Source organism: Mustela putorius, unplaced genomic scaffold (genome assembly GCF_011764305.1).
Source record: "Mustela putorius furo isolate JIRA1106 unplaced genomic scaffold, ASM1176430v1.1 tig00537303_pilon_pilon_pilon, whole genome shotgun sequence".
Taxonomy (NCBI): Eukaryota; Metazoa; Chordata; class Mammalia; order Carnivora; family Mustelidae; genus Mustela; species Mustela putorius.
This window is the reverse complement of record NW_025422441.1, coordinates 413,153-430,668: the sequence shown is the minus strand read 5'-3', so window position 1 is coordinate 430,668 and position 17,516 is coordinate 413,153. Positions and strand designations below refer to the sequence as shown.

The following is a 17,516-nucleotide window of genomic DNA, read 5'->3' as shown; positions in this document are numbered from 1 at the left end:
GGGGCGAGGGGGTTTGGTGGTAGCAGCTTCTGACTCTTGTCCAGACTGCTGGCAGAGCCCATGAGGCCGGCTTCTCATTTAAGGAAACACAGACAAAACGTGGTTTGGAATTTTTTTGAAACCATAGTTACATACAGAAAATATCCAAAGAGAACACAGACCACAATAGTGACATGGAAGTCATTTCCCACAGTGATAAAAACATCTCTCTCACTTTACTCTTTAAAAAATTACTTTTATTATCTTTGCAAATGTCTCACTTGGGTGAGGCGAGGGATGTAGTGCCCAGAGGGGAGGGGTGATGGCTAGGACTGGAGGGGCCCCCGGGACTCCCCCACATCTGCCACAGTTCCTCCCCCTCTCTCTAGGTCAGGACACCAAGATGGCAAGGGGTCCTGGAGAAAGACCGCCAGTGTTTTCTCCTTTCTAACAACATGTAAATCAACCCCACCAGTGAGATGCCACAGGGAGGTTTATGGTGCCAGCTCCCAGGAGTGGCTGAGACGCACCACAATCGCCCGGGGTGTCTGTCTCGAGCAGCTGACAGCCTCAGCTGCTGAGCTGACCGTCACCGGGTGGGGGCCGTGCTGGAGACAGTTGCTGGGATGTATTACCACTCCTCCCGGGCACCCCCAGACACATACTCCTACAAGGAGAACCTTGTGTGGGTGCTACTCTGTCCCCCGCACGCCCTTGGGCTGCCGGAAATATTGGGCTATGCGCCCGCAGCACCCAGAAGCCCCTGGTGTGCAGATCCCAGCGCACCTGCCACCCCCATCCCAAAGGGCTGCTAGACCCGGGGATGCAGAAACAGGGCTGAGGAGGCCCAGCCACGTACCTGACCTGCATAGACATCTGCTGCCCCCAACCCTGCCCCACTTGGGAGAGCCTTTGGGCACCACCCCTCTGCAGGCTCCGATCTCTCGTGCATGCACCCAGACAGGCAAGCCCAGCCTGTCCTGGCTCCTCAACCACATGGTCACCCTGAAATCCAGAAGCTCTAGAGATGGTGTCCACCCCTGAGAGAGGCTGAGATGCGATGACACAGCACCAGCTCCTCTACACACGAGACCTGGCACACAGCACTCGGAACGCTCTCTTCCATGCCTGCCAGGTAGGGGGCAGCCCCCAAGGGCAGTGGGACTCATGCCAGGGGGTGCCCCCAAGGATGTGCTGGGGGGCTGGGGAGGATCTTTCTTTGTGGAGGGTAGGAAAGCAAGCATAGCACCTCTGGGTGCCCTCAGCAGCCAGGCACAGATGGCCTTGCAGGAGGGGTTCCCTTGTGAGCCCCGTGCCCTAGGCTGGAAACGGGAGGCGAAGCAGTCTTCTCAGTATAACTAGGCCAGCTGCCCCGGGGGAAGAACTGGCTCAGAGGGCTGCCTGGGCTAGGCACTGGGATGAAGCTGTCAATACCCCAGGATTCCCTGCCTCCATTTCTCAGCTTCAGAGCTGGGAGGGGGAGGGACGGAAGAGCCATGCAGGCCTGCGGCTCTGCACTCTTGCTGCCTGGGTTCCCCTGCATGCTGAGCCGACTCGGCCCGGGAAATGGGGAGGTGGGGAGGTGGGGGGGAAGGACTGAAGCACGGGGCGGGGCAGGCCAGGCCAGGGGCAAAGGAAACGGTTCTTTGGTATTGAAGCAACAGAAACCTATCGCAGAAGAGCCGTGTCTCCCAAGCAAAGGAGGGGGCCAAACTTCCCCTTTCTAGCAGCTCTGAGGGTCTCAGGGTCCTCCAGGCAGGGCTCCTTCCCCCGGTGTGAGGCCCACACACTGAGGCCTGCTTGTCCCAGGCCAGGGCCATGGGATCAGCAAAGTGGAGGCTGTGAAGAGCCCCCTCCAGTGAGAAAGCGTGCTGCCCAAGAACTGACCTCCACAGGGGCCCCCAGAACACAGGGCCGGCAGCCAGTCCCTGACAGCAGGCTGGGGATGGCCGGCCCACTCAAACCTTCACCCAGCCAGGCTGGCTTGTCACCAGCAACCCCCACAGCTTCCCTCAGGCTGGGGTGCTATGCCCTCGAGGCTGAATACAGAAAATAGATTCTCTCTTGCTAAATTTCATAACTTACAGAAGAGCCTGTGAAGACTTCAATCGTTTTCCTGGGAAGAGACAGAGCTTCACCCTGGATTCTGAAGCATCTGCTGAGCCCAGGGGGCCCAGTCCTGCCTCTCTGGAGCAGCTGGTTGGGGGGGAGGGGCGTGCACTGGGGCCGCTGCAAGGCGCCGGCTCAGGCTGCTCCCCTGTGCAGGCCTGTGGGAGAGGGAGCAATGCCTCCAAGTCTCCATTGGGGGTGTGCATGGGGACGGAGGCACAAGGACCTCTGGCCCTGGCCCAGGCCCAACCAAAGCTCCCCCAGTGTCCAGTCGCAGCTACGCCTTTCCCTCAAACAAAACAGAAAGTAGGAAACAAGGGTGCCTTTTTAATCGCAATCAAATATGCCGTCTGAAGTCAGCGTGCTCCCTGAGCCCGGCCCAGCGCGGACAGTACGCCTCACTGTGCCGCTGGGGGCCAGGGCGTGGCCGCTGGGCTTAGCCCCATCGCGTCCGTGAACCACCGTCTCCTCCGCAGGTAGCCCGGCCTCCGGTGCTCGGGACAGGGGAGGCAGGGCAGAGGGCGAGGCGCGCGCACTCACACCTTCGCGCACGCATGCAGACTTTCCCAGTGTTCGCGTTGGCGGCTCCTCCTCCTCCTCCGCTGAAGCGGTCAGCGGGCACGGCGAAGCCACTGTGGGCAGGCGCGGGCAGCCGGGTGGAGCCACCTACTTCTGGATCTGGAACAGGAAGAGCCGCAGGTTGATGTTCTTGGCGGCCAGCAGCTTGTTGCACTCCACAGAGTCGACGATGGGCAGCGGCACGTAGTCCGTCTCGTTGCTCTCGTTGGTGAAGACGAAGTGGTAGATGACGGGGCTGATCTTCACGTCATCGTATGGGCCCTTGAGCAGCAGGAAGGAGCACTCCAGGGGCGCCGTGACCTTGCTCTTGAGGAGGAGCTGGAAGGACAGCGTGCGCTTGCACGACAGGTTGGGGTTCCGCTCCGAGTCGTTCACACGCGCCTTCAGGACCCACGTCTGGTTCAGCACCGTGAACCTCGGCGTCTCGTAGTACAGACGCGTGATGAAGTCATCCGTGCGGTACGGCCGGAACTGGACCTCTGTGGAGACAGACAGGCCGGGAAGAGCCGGCAGTCAGTGCAGGCGGGGCCGGGGGCGGCGCCTTCCAGAGGCCGAGCGAGGACAGAGGCTCAGCCGGGGAGGAAGGCAACTTACCCGCAGGACAGAGCGTGCTCTGCTTGTCACAAGGCAAATCAAACGCAATTATGGCAAACGGAGGCGCACACAAGCTTGGGGGAAACAACTACAAACAGAAGTGACACGCATTAGCCGCAGGGAGTCCGGGCGCTGAAAGAGGTGAGCGGCCCGGCCCTTGCTGGCCTCCCGCTCTGCCTCCCCCAGGGCCCAGCCCAGGCAGAGGGAGGCCCACCCGGGGGCGTGGGTAAGCAGACACACAGACAGGATGCGTTCTGAGAACAAGTGCACTTTATTGGTTCGGATACAGAGCTGCCAGAAAAGCCGGCGGGCGGGCACGTGGCCCGAGAGCCTGTATGGGGCGCAAGGCGGAGCGCCGGCGTGTGGCCCGGTGCTGGGCGCCTGTGCTGTCACACAGTTCTCTCAGCACAGCCCGGGGCCCGTGGCCCGCGAGTCCCTCCACGGAGGCGGCCAGTCCTTCCTGTGTGCACGGGGGTCCCTGCCCGGCCACCGCCACCGTCCTGATGCCTCGGCCCGCCCAGACCGGCAAGGCCTGGCCTGGACTGTTTGCGCCATGGCGCCCAGCAGGGCAGCTGAGGCTGCAACTAACCGTGGGCCATGACCTTCTGGTGCTGAGGCTGCTGGGCCCTTCGCCTCTCAGGCCTGTGCAGGCCCGCACCTAGCCAGGCCTAGTCCAGGCAGGATGGCATGGCGTGACCGGTTGCCTGTGGCTGCCCTTGATGCTGAGCCGGCTGCCTGCTGTGGGCTGAGCAGTAGAGGGCCGCAGTCTCCCTCAGCGGCCCCTGTGTCAGCAGGTGCTTCTTGCTGTTCTTGTGTCTGGACCAGGCCCTGGCCTGGTTCCTGCTCCCCAGCATGTCCAAAAGCAGTGGCCGTGGCCAGGAGAGCCCGTGAGATCCAGCGGGCCTGAGCGCGGTCCAGCCTGCCCGTCCCTGGGCGTCCACTCCCAACTCTGCATTTTGAGCGGAGCACCCTCAGCTCACGCAGGAGCCCTGCCCCTGGGCATCTTCTTGATGGCCTCAGGAGCCCCGCGGCCACAGCAGTATCTGCCTGCAGGACCGGATGTGCTGAGTGCTCTTCTCGCCTTTGGCTCCACAGGGCAGGCCCCTGGCTGCCGGGCCCTCCAAGATACACCCACCTTCTGCTCAGACACTGACCGTCCCAAGGGCTGTGCAGCCCTGCGCAGTAGGACGCCACCGTGTTAGGGTGGTGGGGCCAGGGAGGGAGGACAGGTGAGAGAGCCTCGGAGAGCCATGCAGGTGCCCCCAGGGTCCTGCCCCGGCCCCTCCCGTGCTTGGCCTCTGGCACGTCTTCTCCCCCAAGGTGTCCTCCCATTCACTGCGAGCTTGTCCAGAGCCTGGCCACCCAGCACAGCCTGTGCCTGCTGCTCAGAGCCCACTGCTCCCTCAGGGCCCGACCGCCGCATACCCCCTGCCCCCCGTGCGGCATGCAGTGGGCGGCGGGGCGCCTCACCTGTGTAACCGATCTTCTCAAAGCTGAGCAGACTGAAGATGCTGTTGTACAGCTGCATCTCCTTGCGGTGGCTCTGGTCCATCTCGTCGAGGATCTCCATCAGCTCGTTGCCCGTCTTGGTGGGGTGGGCACAGGCAGCCTCATGCACCGTCAGCTCATGGAAGGGACCGTGCCACGGGCAGCCGATGCGCTTGTATTTGCACTGGGTCACCCTGGGGAGGAGGCGAGCACCGTGGTCATGGGCTGCGCCCCGCGGGAGGTGGCTCTGCCCAGCAGTCCTCCAAAGTCGGGCCCCTGTCCAGGCCCTACTCCTACAAACTATGCCTTGAAGGACATATTCACCGTGTGCCAGCCCCCAGGAAGGAGTCCGTGTGCGTGTGAGAGACTGAGGGAGAAGGAGCACAGGAGAGCTGTGAATCCACGTGCCACCTACATCCTTTGCTTGGCAACGGTGGCCACTGACCATGGTCTTGGACCCAATGCAGCTCTGCCTCACGTGAGGCTCACGGGCCTGAGCACCAGAGGATAGCAGAGCCGGCCGGCAAGGACTGGGTCGGGCGCCTGTGCAGCGTTGTGCTGAGCTCCCAGAGCTGGCCGTGCTCTCCTGGGCCCTCTTCTAAGAGGCCCCCATGCAGCCAGGGAACCCTGGAGAGCCAGGGGCATGTCCAAACAGCCAGTGGGTCCAGAGTGGGGCCCACTCCTGTTCCCCGCCAGGGCTCAGGTCCTGAGTGGCTTCAGCCCGGCCCATTCCGGCAAGGCTGTCCCTGGGCTAATGTGTGCAGAGCCCAGGGCCAGGGCAACAAAGACCGACCAGAAGATCCCGCACTCTGGGGCCACGCCTGCAGCAGGCTGGCCTCCAGCCCCGCCCCAAGCCCCGGCATGCGGGGAAGCCTCTGGCGGCCAGACCGGCCCGCAGGTCACCTGTCCTGGCACTCCTCTTTCTGGTGCCTCTCCAGGAGGGAGCGGGGAAACTGGCGCAGGCAGAAGCCACACTCGGAGGGCAGCTCGCTCACGGCCTTCTCCACGGCCAGGTTGCGGCAGCAAAGGCTCTTACTGATCTCACAACGACAGTTAGGGCACGTGGCCTGCTCCTCCTTCAGCCGGGCATCTGCTAGTAGGTGGATAAAACAGCCAGCGCACATCAAGTGACCGTTAGTACACTGCGAAGAAGGAAAGGGAGATGAGCTCACAGACCTGCAGGACGTGCACACGCACGCACCAGCCCGCCCCGTGGGCTCCCGCTGCAGAAGGGCCTACAGGTGCGGAGAGGCAGCCAGGGCCACTGCTCCGGAGGGACGGGCCCTCTCCCTGGAACATGGCCAACACACGGCCAGTAGGGCTCCTGTGGAGAGGCAGGTGACACAAAAGTGGCCCTTGGGGGCTTGCAGAGGTTACTGAGCCCCACTGAGGTAGACCCACTAGTGGGGACGGGCTGGGCCACACTGGGGCTTGGAGCCTTTTCCCAACCCAGGGGCCCGGGACGGTCTCAGGGGTGCCCTGGAGGCCCTGATTTCGGGACACCTACGGGAACACAGACTCTTGTCCAAGCCTGGCAGTGGCACATAGCCAGCAGCTATCAAGCAGCGGCAGACAATGCTCCCCTGTGCTGGGGGCTGGGGACCTGGCTCAGACTTCCACTCTAGCCCTCCTTGGCCAGCACAGGCAAGAAGGCAGCTGCCACCCAAGCAGCGAGGCTGGCGTCCTGCAGGGACCCTCCTACAAGCTAGCGGCACAGAGCTGTGGCAGGGAGAGAGGCCTAGCTGGCCTGGAACAAGGGTGTGTGGGCACAGTGCTTGCCTAGAGGAAAGAACTGGGGTCACGGGCAAGACAGACTGCCCACCTGGCTCCGTAGGCGGCAAAGCCCCTTCCTCTGGGAACCTGCAGACCTGAGGCCCAGACGCTGCCCGGAGCACCCCGCCCACTCCCGGGAGTCCTTGCACATGCCGACAGCGGGCCGAGGCTCAACTCTGGTCTTGGGTCTCTGGTTCCACACATACATCCTAAGTGCCCATTTGGTGCCTTTCAGAGAAATACACAGGCTGTGGGCCTGGCCCTCCAGGGGTAGCAGAGACCCACAGAGAAACCAAGAGATACAAGAGCAAAGACTTGAGCTGAGCGTCCCTTCAGGGCAGACACAGCTCCCCAAGCCTGGCCCTGGCTGGTAAAAACCTGCAGGGGTAGAGGTCAGGGAATGCTGGGGGTCAGGGGGAGGCAGGGTTCTGCTGAGGGTAAGCTGGATGTCCACTTGGGAGACTCTCCCACAGCCAGCTGAGGGTGAGCGGGCAGATGGCCTGGGCTCATCAGCTGCGGGAAACCTCCGGAAAGCCACCAGGTGCAAGCTTCCCTTGAAGTCCCGGACGCTTCCGGGGGAGCTGCCTGGCCACACCCACACCCACGGGACCCTCGGTCAACACCGGCCGCCATCCCATGGTCTCAGGGCTCTGGGTACCCTGAGCCAAGGAGCTGCGGGAGGCCGAGGGAGTTCTGGGCACCTGTGTGCCAGGCCTGGGGCTAGTGAGTGATGGGACTTGCGCCCTGAGGACCAGTGCGGGTGGGGGGCTGGGGCTGACAAAGGCCTCACTCACAAAACCCATGGCCACACAAACACCACAGGTTATCTGTACTAAAAATCTCCACTTCTAAGTCAGGCCTAGAATTAAAACGTGTATCATGAGGAAGGGGAGCTGGCCGGGCTCAGGTTGGAGGAAGGGGCCTGGCAGGGGCGGGCCAATGCCAGCTCCGGACCCGGGGGCCGGCGGGGAGTGGGGAATCCCAGGAGCGGCTAGGACGGGCTGAGGCCTGCGCACAGGGGCAGCAGGCTGGGAAAGCACCATCTCCTGTCCACCTCCAGGGGCCGATGGAGAAGCCAGACAGGCGGCGTGAGTGAAGGGCAGGGCACACAGGCAGGGGCACCACGGGGACCCTTCCACCTGGCAGGAGGGGCGGGAGGGGCGGGCTTGGTCACGCCCCCCGCCCAGGGCCAAGCCCAGCACAGGCCTGGCTTCGCTAGACCACAGTCCCCGAGAAAAGACTGCTGCCGCCCGCGGAGGCATAGGGGACCGTGTCTGTGTCCTCTAAGTGCGTCTTCCTGGGAGGAGGGACTTCAGCCCCCGCCAGCCTTGGAAGTGAGGACACACCCACCGCCGGGCGCCTCCGGTGAGGAAGCCTGACTGGACAATAAGATCCTTCACTTCCAGGGCCTGAGGGGCTGAGGCTCTAGCTCCAGTGCCTTCTAGGGGGAGGCTATGTGGCAGGGCCCCCCGCTCTGCAGCCACCACTCGCCTGGGCAGAGCAACAGAAGCCCGCTGGCTTCTTGCCTGCGTCCCGGTGGCCCAGCCAGGGCGTGGGGTGAAGGTGAGAGGCCGGGACGCCGTCCAAGGGCCTTCTGAGGAACACCCATGCTGCCGAGCATATGCTGCGAACCTCCCAGCGCTGCCCCGAGAGTCCGCTGCTCTGGGCCGGGGGCTGACCTGCACACCCCTCCAGCTGGTCTCTTCTAGAGCCCGTGGGCCGCAGGAACGCCCAGGCTTCCAGGCTAGCTCCCACCCCCTTCCTCCTGTGTTAAATGCAACACAGGCTTAGGTGATAGACACCACGGAGAAGCAGCACCAGGCCCTGCCCTTCTCTGGGGAGAGGTGGGGTCACTGCCCCTTAGGCCCCACGACCTCAGTTAGGAGCTAGAGAACAGTGAGCCAGCAGGAAGCTGCAGAGTGCTGCTGGCACAGCCAAGGGACAGCTGATGTCCACATGCGGCCATTATCTGGGATGTTCTTGGGTCCAAATGAGGTGCTGGTCTGGGCCCAGGAGGTCTGTCCACACAGGGTGCATCACCAGCTCCAGAACCCTGCCCGCTCTCCAGGTCTTCCCTGCCCTCCTGAGCAAGACTTCAACTCCATAGGCAGGTCTGGGCACCCGGTAAGGCAGACTTAAGCCTCCTCAGCGGCCAGGTTGGTCTGCACCTACCCCAACTTGCCCAGCTGGGACCCAGCTCCCCAGGGACGCTGTGCAATGCCAGCTACACACCAAGCCTCTCATGGACAGTGAGGGCAGGCCAGAATGCCCCACTCCACATGCTAGAGCCAAGCCCCCAAGAGCCTGGGTACCTCCAGAAGCAGCCCTGCAGCGCCCACCGAGGCTGCCAAGAAGATCCTGCCAGTGGGAGGGGCAGGCAGAGGAGCCCCCCAACTCAGAACATGACAGGGCTTCCCAGGACGGATGCTGGCTTAAACTCTAGCCTACAGGTCACTAGCGGCATGACCCTGGGCTGGCCGCTTTCATCTCTGCGCCTCCCTTTCCTCAGGCACAAAATGTGACAAAGACAGGACGGGCACATCACGTGCTGAAGACCCGGGGTGAGACGTGTATGACGGCACGGCTCAGCCCCCAGCATGCGACAGGAGCAGAAGAAACACCCACCGTGGCCATCGCACAGCAGAGCCTGCCCAGCCCCTCACAAGGCCCCCACCTGCAGAGCAACCCCACCCCAGCCACAGCAGTACCCCCCACGCCCCTCCGCAGACACCCCAGGAGCCGGCACATGTCCCTCCCAGGACAGAAACCCCTCCCCCCACCTGGCCGCAGGCAGCTCCCGTGCACCGGCCAAAACCCCCGACTTAAGGGGGACTGAAGGTACCATCCACACGCATGAAGACGGGCCCTAACCCCAGGCCTTGGGCTGTAACGGGCCTTAGCAAATACCCCTCAACTCCTGGAAACCGAGACTTGGTCAAGAGGTCTTTTAAGCCCTGTTTTGCGCTGGGGTTCTAGGGAGGCTCGGCTCCCAAACCCACGTGCGCAGCCCACCCTCCAAAGCACGGCCAAGGGCACTAACCCCAGAGCTGCCACTCAGCCCAGCTGGAGGCCCCCACTGCGCTCGTCAAGGTTGTATCCCAAATCCTCGAGGTCTGGCCCCACACCTTGTCAATCTCTGTATTCAAGGGACCTAAGAAGAGACCTCACAATGTCCAAGGAACTCAGCTGATCCGGGGAGAGCCAGGCCTCTAACACTCAGCAGGTTTCGGGTTTGAAGTCCTGCACCAACAGCCTCTGATGCCTCAAAAGCTAGGACTCGGGCAGAAACCAGCCCTTCCCACAGCCAGGCTCTGGTTCAGAAGGCAGGCACTCCAGGGTGAAAGGCAACTCAAACAACAAGCAGCCGCCTCAGAAACACACAGCTGCTCGTGGAGCCAGAGTTCAGGAACTTTCTCCTCTCGATTTGGACACGGACGCGGGTGCGTGTCCACAGCTCTACTCTGCTACCTCTCTTACCTCGCCGCAGGCGCCAGGAGCTGGGAAGAGGATCCCAGGCTGGCCGGGTGGGCGGCCTCACAGGGGTGCCTTAGACATCACTCAGAACAGAGCCTGCAGCGCCAAGCACTCTGACAAGGGTCACACTGGCTGGGGCCTGGACAAAGATGGGCCCACCCTGCTTCCTAGGCCTTTTACCAGTGTGACTGCCAATCGAGTAACGAGTTTCCTCGAGCCAGGGCCTGAGCCGAGCGCTGGTGGAGACAGGAGACCCGCGGGGTGAGAAGCACGGCAAGGTACTCCCAGCCCTCCCACAGGGCAGAAGCGGGCCAGCGCCCAATCAGGTAAAGACAAGCACCCTGTTGCAGGAGAGGGTGGCCACCGCACGGGGCCATGGCTGCTGTGGGGCCCTAGAAGAGACACTGGAGAGGGAACGGAGCTCCCAGGTGGAAGGGGCACAGCTGCCACACGTGGGAGGAGGGGCCGTGCTGCCAACAGGGCAGAAAGCCAGTCGGGGGCCCCCACTACGACTCCTCCTTCCCCGATGGGGGTCACAGGGAACTTCTGGCTGAGAACACAGTAAGAGATCGGGGAGCTCTGCGGCACCCCCCACCCAGACGCTGGCCCACAGCTCAGGGCCTCAGTTGACATCAGCATGGTCCTACCAGGTGCACCATCCGGACAGCAGATGGGGCCCCATGTGAAACGCTGGGGAGGCCTGGGAAGGAGGTCAGGCTGTAGTTCTAAGACTCCAGGCACTGCCAAGGCTGTCTCCTCCAGAGAAGGGCACTCATACACACGCCGGGGGGGGGGCAGGCACACTGGTGCCACAGTTCTGCCCCCATAGCAGGGGTCCTGCTGCCCACCCTGCGCCAGTATCCCTGCTCCAACTCCAGCCCTCCTGCCCCCACCTGCGAACCTGCCCCAGTGGCTTCCTGGGACTCTGGGAAGTGGCCCCATATCCTGTTAGGTCAGTCACCAAGGACACACCCAACACCCGCACAGAGAACATCAAAGCCAGCACCTGCTGTACCCACTCCATCCCTAACCTGACCTAACTTGAAGTAGGCCATGGTGAGAACCACCTGCATGAGTGCCTCGCTTACACCAAAGCAAGCCCCAGCCCAGGTATGCGGCTTGACGTGCTCCATGTGTGGGAGAGCCAGGGCTCCGACTCAGGAATAGGTGGGCAAGTCGGCTCCAGGTGAGCTCTGGCCACCACCACAGCTCCCCTGGTGGCCACAAGGCAAGCTCTCAAGTTATGGTGTACTCAGCCCACTCCAGAGGCCCATGGAGCTATCCCCCCAGATTCAGCCAGGCACAGCGCCCAGGACTCGGCATGGCCCCTGGCTATTCTCCTCACCCCAGAGCTGGGCACATCTAGGACAATCCCCAGACACACAGTGTGGCTGGTGCCTGCCCCCCAAGTCACGTGTCCTGGCCAGGGCGGGGGGGAGGGGGAATAGAAGAAGTGTTGCTGGTAGGAACAGAGAACAGAACACATCACATGCCTGAGACTAGCCTACCAGAAATGGCCAGTCAACACGGCTCACCAAAGAAGGCCCTCAGAAATGGAGGGGCTGAGCCCAGGCCAAGAGGTGATGGCCAGTAGTGGGCCCCAACCAGAGACACACAGAAAGCTGTGTGCCTGCCAGTTTCAAAACAGTGTGTGTAGGGCCGAGGACACTCATGACCAAACTCTCCTGGGAGTAAACCCAGCTCAGATGCGACCAGGCAATGGCTCAGCGTCTCCAGGCCCATCCCAGCCACTACCCTCAATGACCTCATCCAGGGTCGTATGCAGCAGGAGCCACCAAGAACCCTTCCCTCCTTCCTCTGGCCCCTCATGGGCACTGCTATGCACCCAAGTCAGCACCCCACCCCCCAACGGCAAGCTTCCAGCACCCAAAGCAAGTGCTGATCCGTGGAAGGACTCTAGTCAGCCTTTCTAGAGTCAAGGGCTCTGTTACTGTTCACATGTTCTAGAGCTTTCTCCAGGCCTCCAGAGGTGAGAGGAAACACCTCCCTACCAAGACCTGGCTGTCACTTGGGGAGAATGGACGTGGAGGCGGGGGACCCGTACCACAGCACACAGCTTAGCGTCACGGATTCCTCTTGCTTAGCACCCTGCTTCCAGGGAAGCTGCTCAGCACAGCCCACTAGGCCACAGGGAAGGCCACAGGTCAGGGCTGTCTCAGCGCCTCCACTCTCTCGTCACAGCTGCTTAGCTGCCTGCCTCCAGCTTGCCCAGGACAAAGCTCTGCTCCCAGCTCTGTGTGTGCCGGTTTGAACCAGCCAGGCTCATAGGCTGGGGACCAAGAGTCCACACTAGGCAGCCTATTATCATGCCGGGGCCAGGTCTAGACCACTCACAGGATGTCACAGGATGGGAGTCCCCCAAATTCCCCCACGACTCTCCCTGCACCCATCAGTGGCTTGGCTTTTTGGGGCTCTCATTTAAGACCCAAGGAAGGAAGAACTCTTCCACCTGAGACCAAAGATCACAGGCAAGGGAGAAAGGGGCTGGAGAGGGCACAAGCCCTATGGGGTACCCCAAGGCTGAAGGACTATGGGAAGCACTCCCCAACTGTATCAGAAGACCTGTGGTATTCCTGAGCGAGGGCCTCTTGCCAGGAAAGGCTGAGAGCCAGTACCCTCCACCCAAAGAACTCAACCCTTTTCCCTGCCAATGCCTTCTCTTTCCTCTCTGTCACCTGGGCACACCAGGGTCCTCCTAAGCTATGTCCTGCCAAAGCAGGAAAGGACGTGGAGATCTAGAGGCTACCCAGACTAGCCTCATGCTGCTTACTACAAAAATGGCCCTCTCTGGGCGCCTGGGTGGCTCCCTGATTAAGCATCTGCCTTTGGCTCAGGTCATGATCCCAGGGTCCTAGAATCAAGCCCTACATTGGGGCTCCTTGCTCCGAAGGAAGCCTGCTTCTCCCTCACCCACTACCCCTGCTTGTGTTCCCTTTCTCACTGTGTCTCTGTCAAATTAACAAATAAAAATTAAAAAAAAAAAAAAAAAAGGCCCTCTCACCCCTGGTCCCCAGTTTAACACCAGGGAAACAAGGCCCCATCAGCTAGGACCAGCTCCCCTAAGTGCAAAGCAAGGTGACAGAGAACCTGTTCCGTTCCTCAAAGGGGTTCTGGGAAGAAGAGGTGTCCAAGTCAGGGTGGGGAGGAGGTGCTGAGGTGGACAGAGGGGAGCAAAGAGGCGGGGCAAACTGACCCAGCCAAGTGTGGCCCCTGCTGCTATGTGACGCACGGGTGAGACCCACCAGGGCCAAGGACGCTCCCTGAGGGCCGTGGCTGGCTAAGGACGGAGTCCAGCCACCACTCTGAATCGTCACGTGGATAGAGGGGGCTGGACACAATCCCTGGAGTGCTGGTAGCCGGAGGAGCCCGCCCCCCGGTGTGGGTCAGGCTGCAGGGGGTGGGAGTCCACCTTGGGGCACAGCAGGCTAGAAAGCACAGCAAGAGGTCAGGCTGGGAAGGGGCTTTGCAGGTGGCTCATCCACACCAGGAAGGAAACACAGGGAGAGAGGAGGGACAGAGATGATCCTGACCCTTCAGTGTTCTTCCAAGACCAGAGGAAAAGAGAGTCCTTTCCGCCGCGAGCTAGAAGCGCGCCCGAGACGCCTGGAGACGGCTTTCGGGGGTGTGGCTGCTCCAAGAACAGAGAAGGTCTCGAGTGAAGAGGGAACCCCAGGGTGGCCCTGAGTCCCCGGAGCTCTGAGAGTGGGGGGGGCGGTCTGGGAGGGGGTGGGCGTCTGTCGCCAGCTTCCTTGGGGGTCAGCCTGAGAGGGCGCGCCGGGGGCTGCTGACGTGGGGGCAGCGGGGAAGGCTGGAAAAGACGAGATTCGGAGCGAGCCACAAGGGCCGTGCGGACAAGCGAGGCCGGACCGCGACTGGGAGACCAAGTCCTGCGAGGAGCAGAGCTTCCGAACGGACTCAGGAGTCGCGCCCGCTGGGGCCCCGGAGCTCAGGCCCGGCTTCCGAGGGCGCGCGGAGCGCGGGCTGCGGGGGGGGGGGGGCGGCCGCGGCGGGGCTGGACCGGGCTGGGTCGGGGTCGGGCCGGCGGCCCTACCTGGTACACGGAGGCCTTGGGCAGGTCCAGGCAGACGGTGCAGCACAGCACCGAGTAGAGCCGCTCCTCCAGCTTCCCGCTGCCCGCCGCCGCCGCCGCCGCCGCCGCCTCGGCCGCCTCGGCCGCCCGCAGCCGCTTCTTGGGCGGCGCGTCTGGGTCGCCGGCCGCTTCCTGCAGCTGCCGGGCGCCGGCCAGGCCCGCCTCGTCCGGGAGCCCGGGCCCCGCCGCCTCGCCCAGCGCGGCTGCTGCCGCCGGCCCCGCGGCCGCCCCAGGCCCGGCCCCGACCCCGACCCCGGCCCCGGCCCCGGCCCCGGCCGGCACGGCGCCGGCGGGCCCCGCGGCCGGCCCGCCCCCGCCGGCCTCCTCCGCGCCGGACATCGCGGCCGGTCGGCCCGGCGGGCGGGTGCCGGCGCGCACCCGCGGCTGGAGGCTAGGGGCGCCGCGCGCTCCCGCCGCCCTCTCGCTGCCGCCGCGACCCCGCAACCCCGGTCCCTGCGCCGCCGCCTCAGTGGGCCCGGCCCGCGCGTCGCCCCGAAGCCGCCGCGGCCACCGACCCCGGCGCGGCCGCCATCTTTGTTTTCGCTGCGCGCTCCCCGGCCGCCGCCACCGCCCCCTCGGTCTCCCTGTCACGTGACCGTCGGAGCCAATGGGAGCGCCACCGAGGGCTAGACGGCACGTCCGCCAGACCCAATGGGTGCGCAAGGACGCCCGAGGGCCGGCCCCTGCAGAAAGTGGGCAGGAAGGGGGCGGGGCCAGGGAGACCTGCGGCGGGGCGCGCGCCGGGGGCGGGGAAACCCTGGGGCTGGGGGCGTGCGCGCCGCTTCCGGTCCGTCTAGGGTGCGGCCCACAGGCCGAGGGCCACTCGGATGGACCCGCACGTCGGGGTTTACTTGCGCCTTTGTCCTCCCACACTCGGGGTTTGGAGACGCCGGGGAGAGAACCCCTGCTGGCCACTCCTGTCCCTCTTGTGTGAGACCAGGTGTCCTTCCACCGCCCCCAAGCATGGGTACTCCCCGAGAAAGGGCTCCGGACCTGGAATTTAAACCACCCTTCTGTCTAATCCCGGGGTTGGAGACCGAAGAGGGGTCCGCTAAGGAAAGTGAGGGTCTTGGGAAATCAGGACGCGCCTTGCACAGGCCAGAGGGCAAATAAGCCCATGTCGAATCAGCTCTGGGAGGGGACGTGAGCTCGGAGGACAGCTAGCTCTAACACAAGGGTAGTCTAGTTTTGTCCTCTCCCACCCCCACCGGCAGCCGGTGAAGGTCACTGTCCCGGAGGGCTACCTGCAACGCTGTGCAAGGATATTCAGAATTTCACCAGGTCGTGGGGCCCAGGACTAGGTCTTCTCAGTCTAACGGTCCTTGACAAGGGCGTCATTAGGAGGTCAGGCTGAGTGAGGCCCAGGGCTAATTCCAGGACATCCATTTTTTTGCACAAGGAAACCAGCTGCTGCGCTGAAGTTTTAGAAAGCTCACCGGAGGACCCCTCCATCCCTTTCAAGAATGGGCAGATTCCATATTCCTAAGGTTTATTGGAGACCAAGCCTCTCTCTGGATCCAAAACCATGGCCTGCCCAGCATCACGTCCCAACATGTGCCTGGGGCCCCATCTCTTTCATTCCAGTCTAGGCGAGTGCCCACACTTAGCCAGAGGAGGGACAGTGCCCAGAGTCGGCCTCCTGACGAAGGCATCCATCCGGGCACGAGCCAACCCTGCAGCAAGCTCTCTTTGGGAGGCAAGAGAGTCCATCCTAGGGGAAGAGGCCCACAGGAGCAGCCCTGTGGGAGGGGGAGGTGTGGCCAGGGCAGAAGCCCCACTTTGATCCCCAAACATCACTCCCACTGCAGTCGCTGTGTGTGCAGGGCTCGGTGGTAGGCCCAACTGCCTGCGGCCAGGGCCCATCGACAGACGTCCTCTTTTGGTAGCAGCAGCAGTCTGTCTTCCTCCAGCCGGCTCAGGAGGCCTGCAGCACCCAACATTGCGCCCCCCCACATTCCATAAGTGTTGGTTGTGAAAACGGCCACAATGAGGATGGTTACTGCAACCACCAGCACCACTGCCTGACCAGCCACAGAGCGGCCCTCAGCACCAAGGTGGTCACCGGCCACTGCCAGCACCATTCCTCCTCCCAGAAGCAGGTTGGCAGAGGAGCGATCCCCGTTCACCCAGTGGAAATCAAAGGCCAGAAGGGGCAGGCCAATGACAGTGGCCACCCAGGCTCCAGCAAGACAGTCTTCATCTGTGCCCAGCCCCGGGGCCAGCACGGTGGCAGAGGCCAACGCCTGGAGCAGGAAGCCAGCAGCGGCTCCTCGACTTGCCTGTCAGTATAGGGATAGGAGGAGATGGGGGGGGGGGCGGAAGCCAGGGCTTTCCTTTAAGCAGGGAAAGGTCTGGGGGTCTCATGCAACCCTGGCCTTCAGACTCAGCCGCCCACCACCATCTCCCTGGTCCGGGCAACGGGACCTGATGCAGGTGCTTACAGTTTGGGAGTGGGACACACCCCTACCCAACCCCAGTGTACTCACCTGGGCGGTGCTCACAGCTGCATGGAGAGACACCACTCCCAGTGCCAGGTGGGACAGGGTCGTGCTCCACTCACTCCAAGGCCTGGGGGCCATCGCACCTCGGGTGGTAGTGAATGTGACACAGGAAGGGGATCCAAAACTTTGGAGAGGAAGAAAACGCAGAAGCCGGCGACCAAGCCCTAAGGGCAACTCTCCTGGACTCCCAGGTTCCAGAGCCCCATTTCTAAGTGTTGGGATAGGCTCAGGCTCATCCGAAACTTTCCGGACCCCTGGGACCCCTGGACGCAACTGTGGGGAAGAAGCAGCTAGTTAGGCCGGCAGAAGAAGGGAGAAAGCGAACCTGACTTCGGTGGACGTGAGTTCTGGGGCCCTGGAATCGAGGTAGGGGTGCCGGGCCTCGGGGAGAGTCGCGCGCTAGGCCCACTCGACCTCGTTCCTGCGCTTGGGGAGGCGCCGTCTTCGGAACCCGGCTTGGAAGCAGCCACGGCGCAGGCTCTCAGCGGCGGCTGAGCTGCGAGGCCCCGACGCAGCGGCGAGCTGTAGGCCAGAGTCGCCCGCCCGCTAGCTCCTCCGCTCCCCGGCTCGCCGGTTGCTGCCCGGTCTCCAGCCCGGCGTCGGCCGGGTGCGAGCCAACGAGAGGAGCGGAGGCTAGAGCGGCAGGGGGCGGGGTCTGGGCGAAGCGGGAGTTCTAGGAGGGCCGGAGGGGGTTGTGAGGGCGGAGAGGGGACTGGGAGGAGGAAGCTCTGTCCCACCACTGAGGTAGAAGGCGGGGAGGGTTTGGAGGGATCTGGAGTGAGGGGAGGGGCTGTGAAGGTAAGGCCCCAGGAAAGGGGCGGGTCGTGGGCGGAGCTGTGAGGGGAGAGGATGGGCTGTTAGGGGATGTGGGCGGGACTCAGAGGCGTGTGGGCGGTGCTGCGAGGAGG

The 17,516-nt window shown here is 63.3% G+C and overlaps 2 protein-coding genes across 5 annotated transcripts; both read right to left on the bottom strand.

Annotated features, from left to right (window-relative positions):
- Nucleotides 1–2,395: 2,395 nt before the first annotated feature.
- Nucleotides 2,396–14,615, bottom strand: LOC123386925 (cysteine and histidine-rich protein 1). Of its 4 annotated transcripts, none has more exons than XM_045074240.1 (4): nucleotides 14,069–14,607; nucleotides 5,653–5,891; nucleotides 4,732–4,943; nucleotides 2,396–3,146 (listed from the first exon to the last, which is right to left on the bottom strand). In XM_045074240.1, the coding sequence occupies exons 1-4, from the start codon at nucleotides 14,444–14,446 to the stop codon at nucleotides 2,755–2,757; spliced, it is 1,221 nt and encodes a 406-aa protein (XP_044930175.1). In that variant the 5' UTR covers nucleotides 14,447–14,607; the 3' UTR covers nucleotides 2,396–2,754. The 4 variants fall into 4 exon arrangements, with proteins under 4 accessions (XP_044930175.1, XP_044930173.1, XP_044930177.1 ...); XM_045074238.1 differs by lacking the exon at nucleotides 2,396–3,146 and adding an exon at nucleotides 3,514–4,436 and having other exon boundaries at nucleotides 14,069–14,615; XM_045074242.1 differs by lacking the exon at nucleotides 2,396–3,146 and adding an exon at nucleotides 3,514–4,210 and having other exon boundaries at nucleotides 14,069–14,614.
- A 964-nt stretch (nucleotides 14,616–15,579) lies between these two features.
- LOC101690562 (cysteine and histidine-rich protein 1) lies at nucleotides 15,580–17,382 on the bottom strand. Its single transcript, XM_013049437.2, has 3 exons — nucleotides 17,023–17,382; nucleotides 16,594–16,881; nucleotides 15,580–16,386 (listed from the first exon to the last, which is right to left on the bottom strand). The coding sequence occupies exons 2-3, from the start codon at nucleotides 16,684–16,686 to the stop codon at nucleotides 15,901–15,903; spliced, it is 579 nt and encodes a 192-aa protein (XP_012904891.1). The 5' UTR covers nucleotides 16,687–16,881; nucleotides 17,023–17,382; the 3' UTR covers nucleotides 15,580–15,900.
- Between the last annotated feature and the right edge of the window lie 134 nt (nucleotides 17,383–17,516).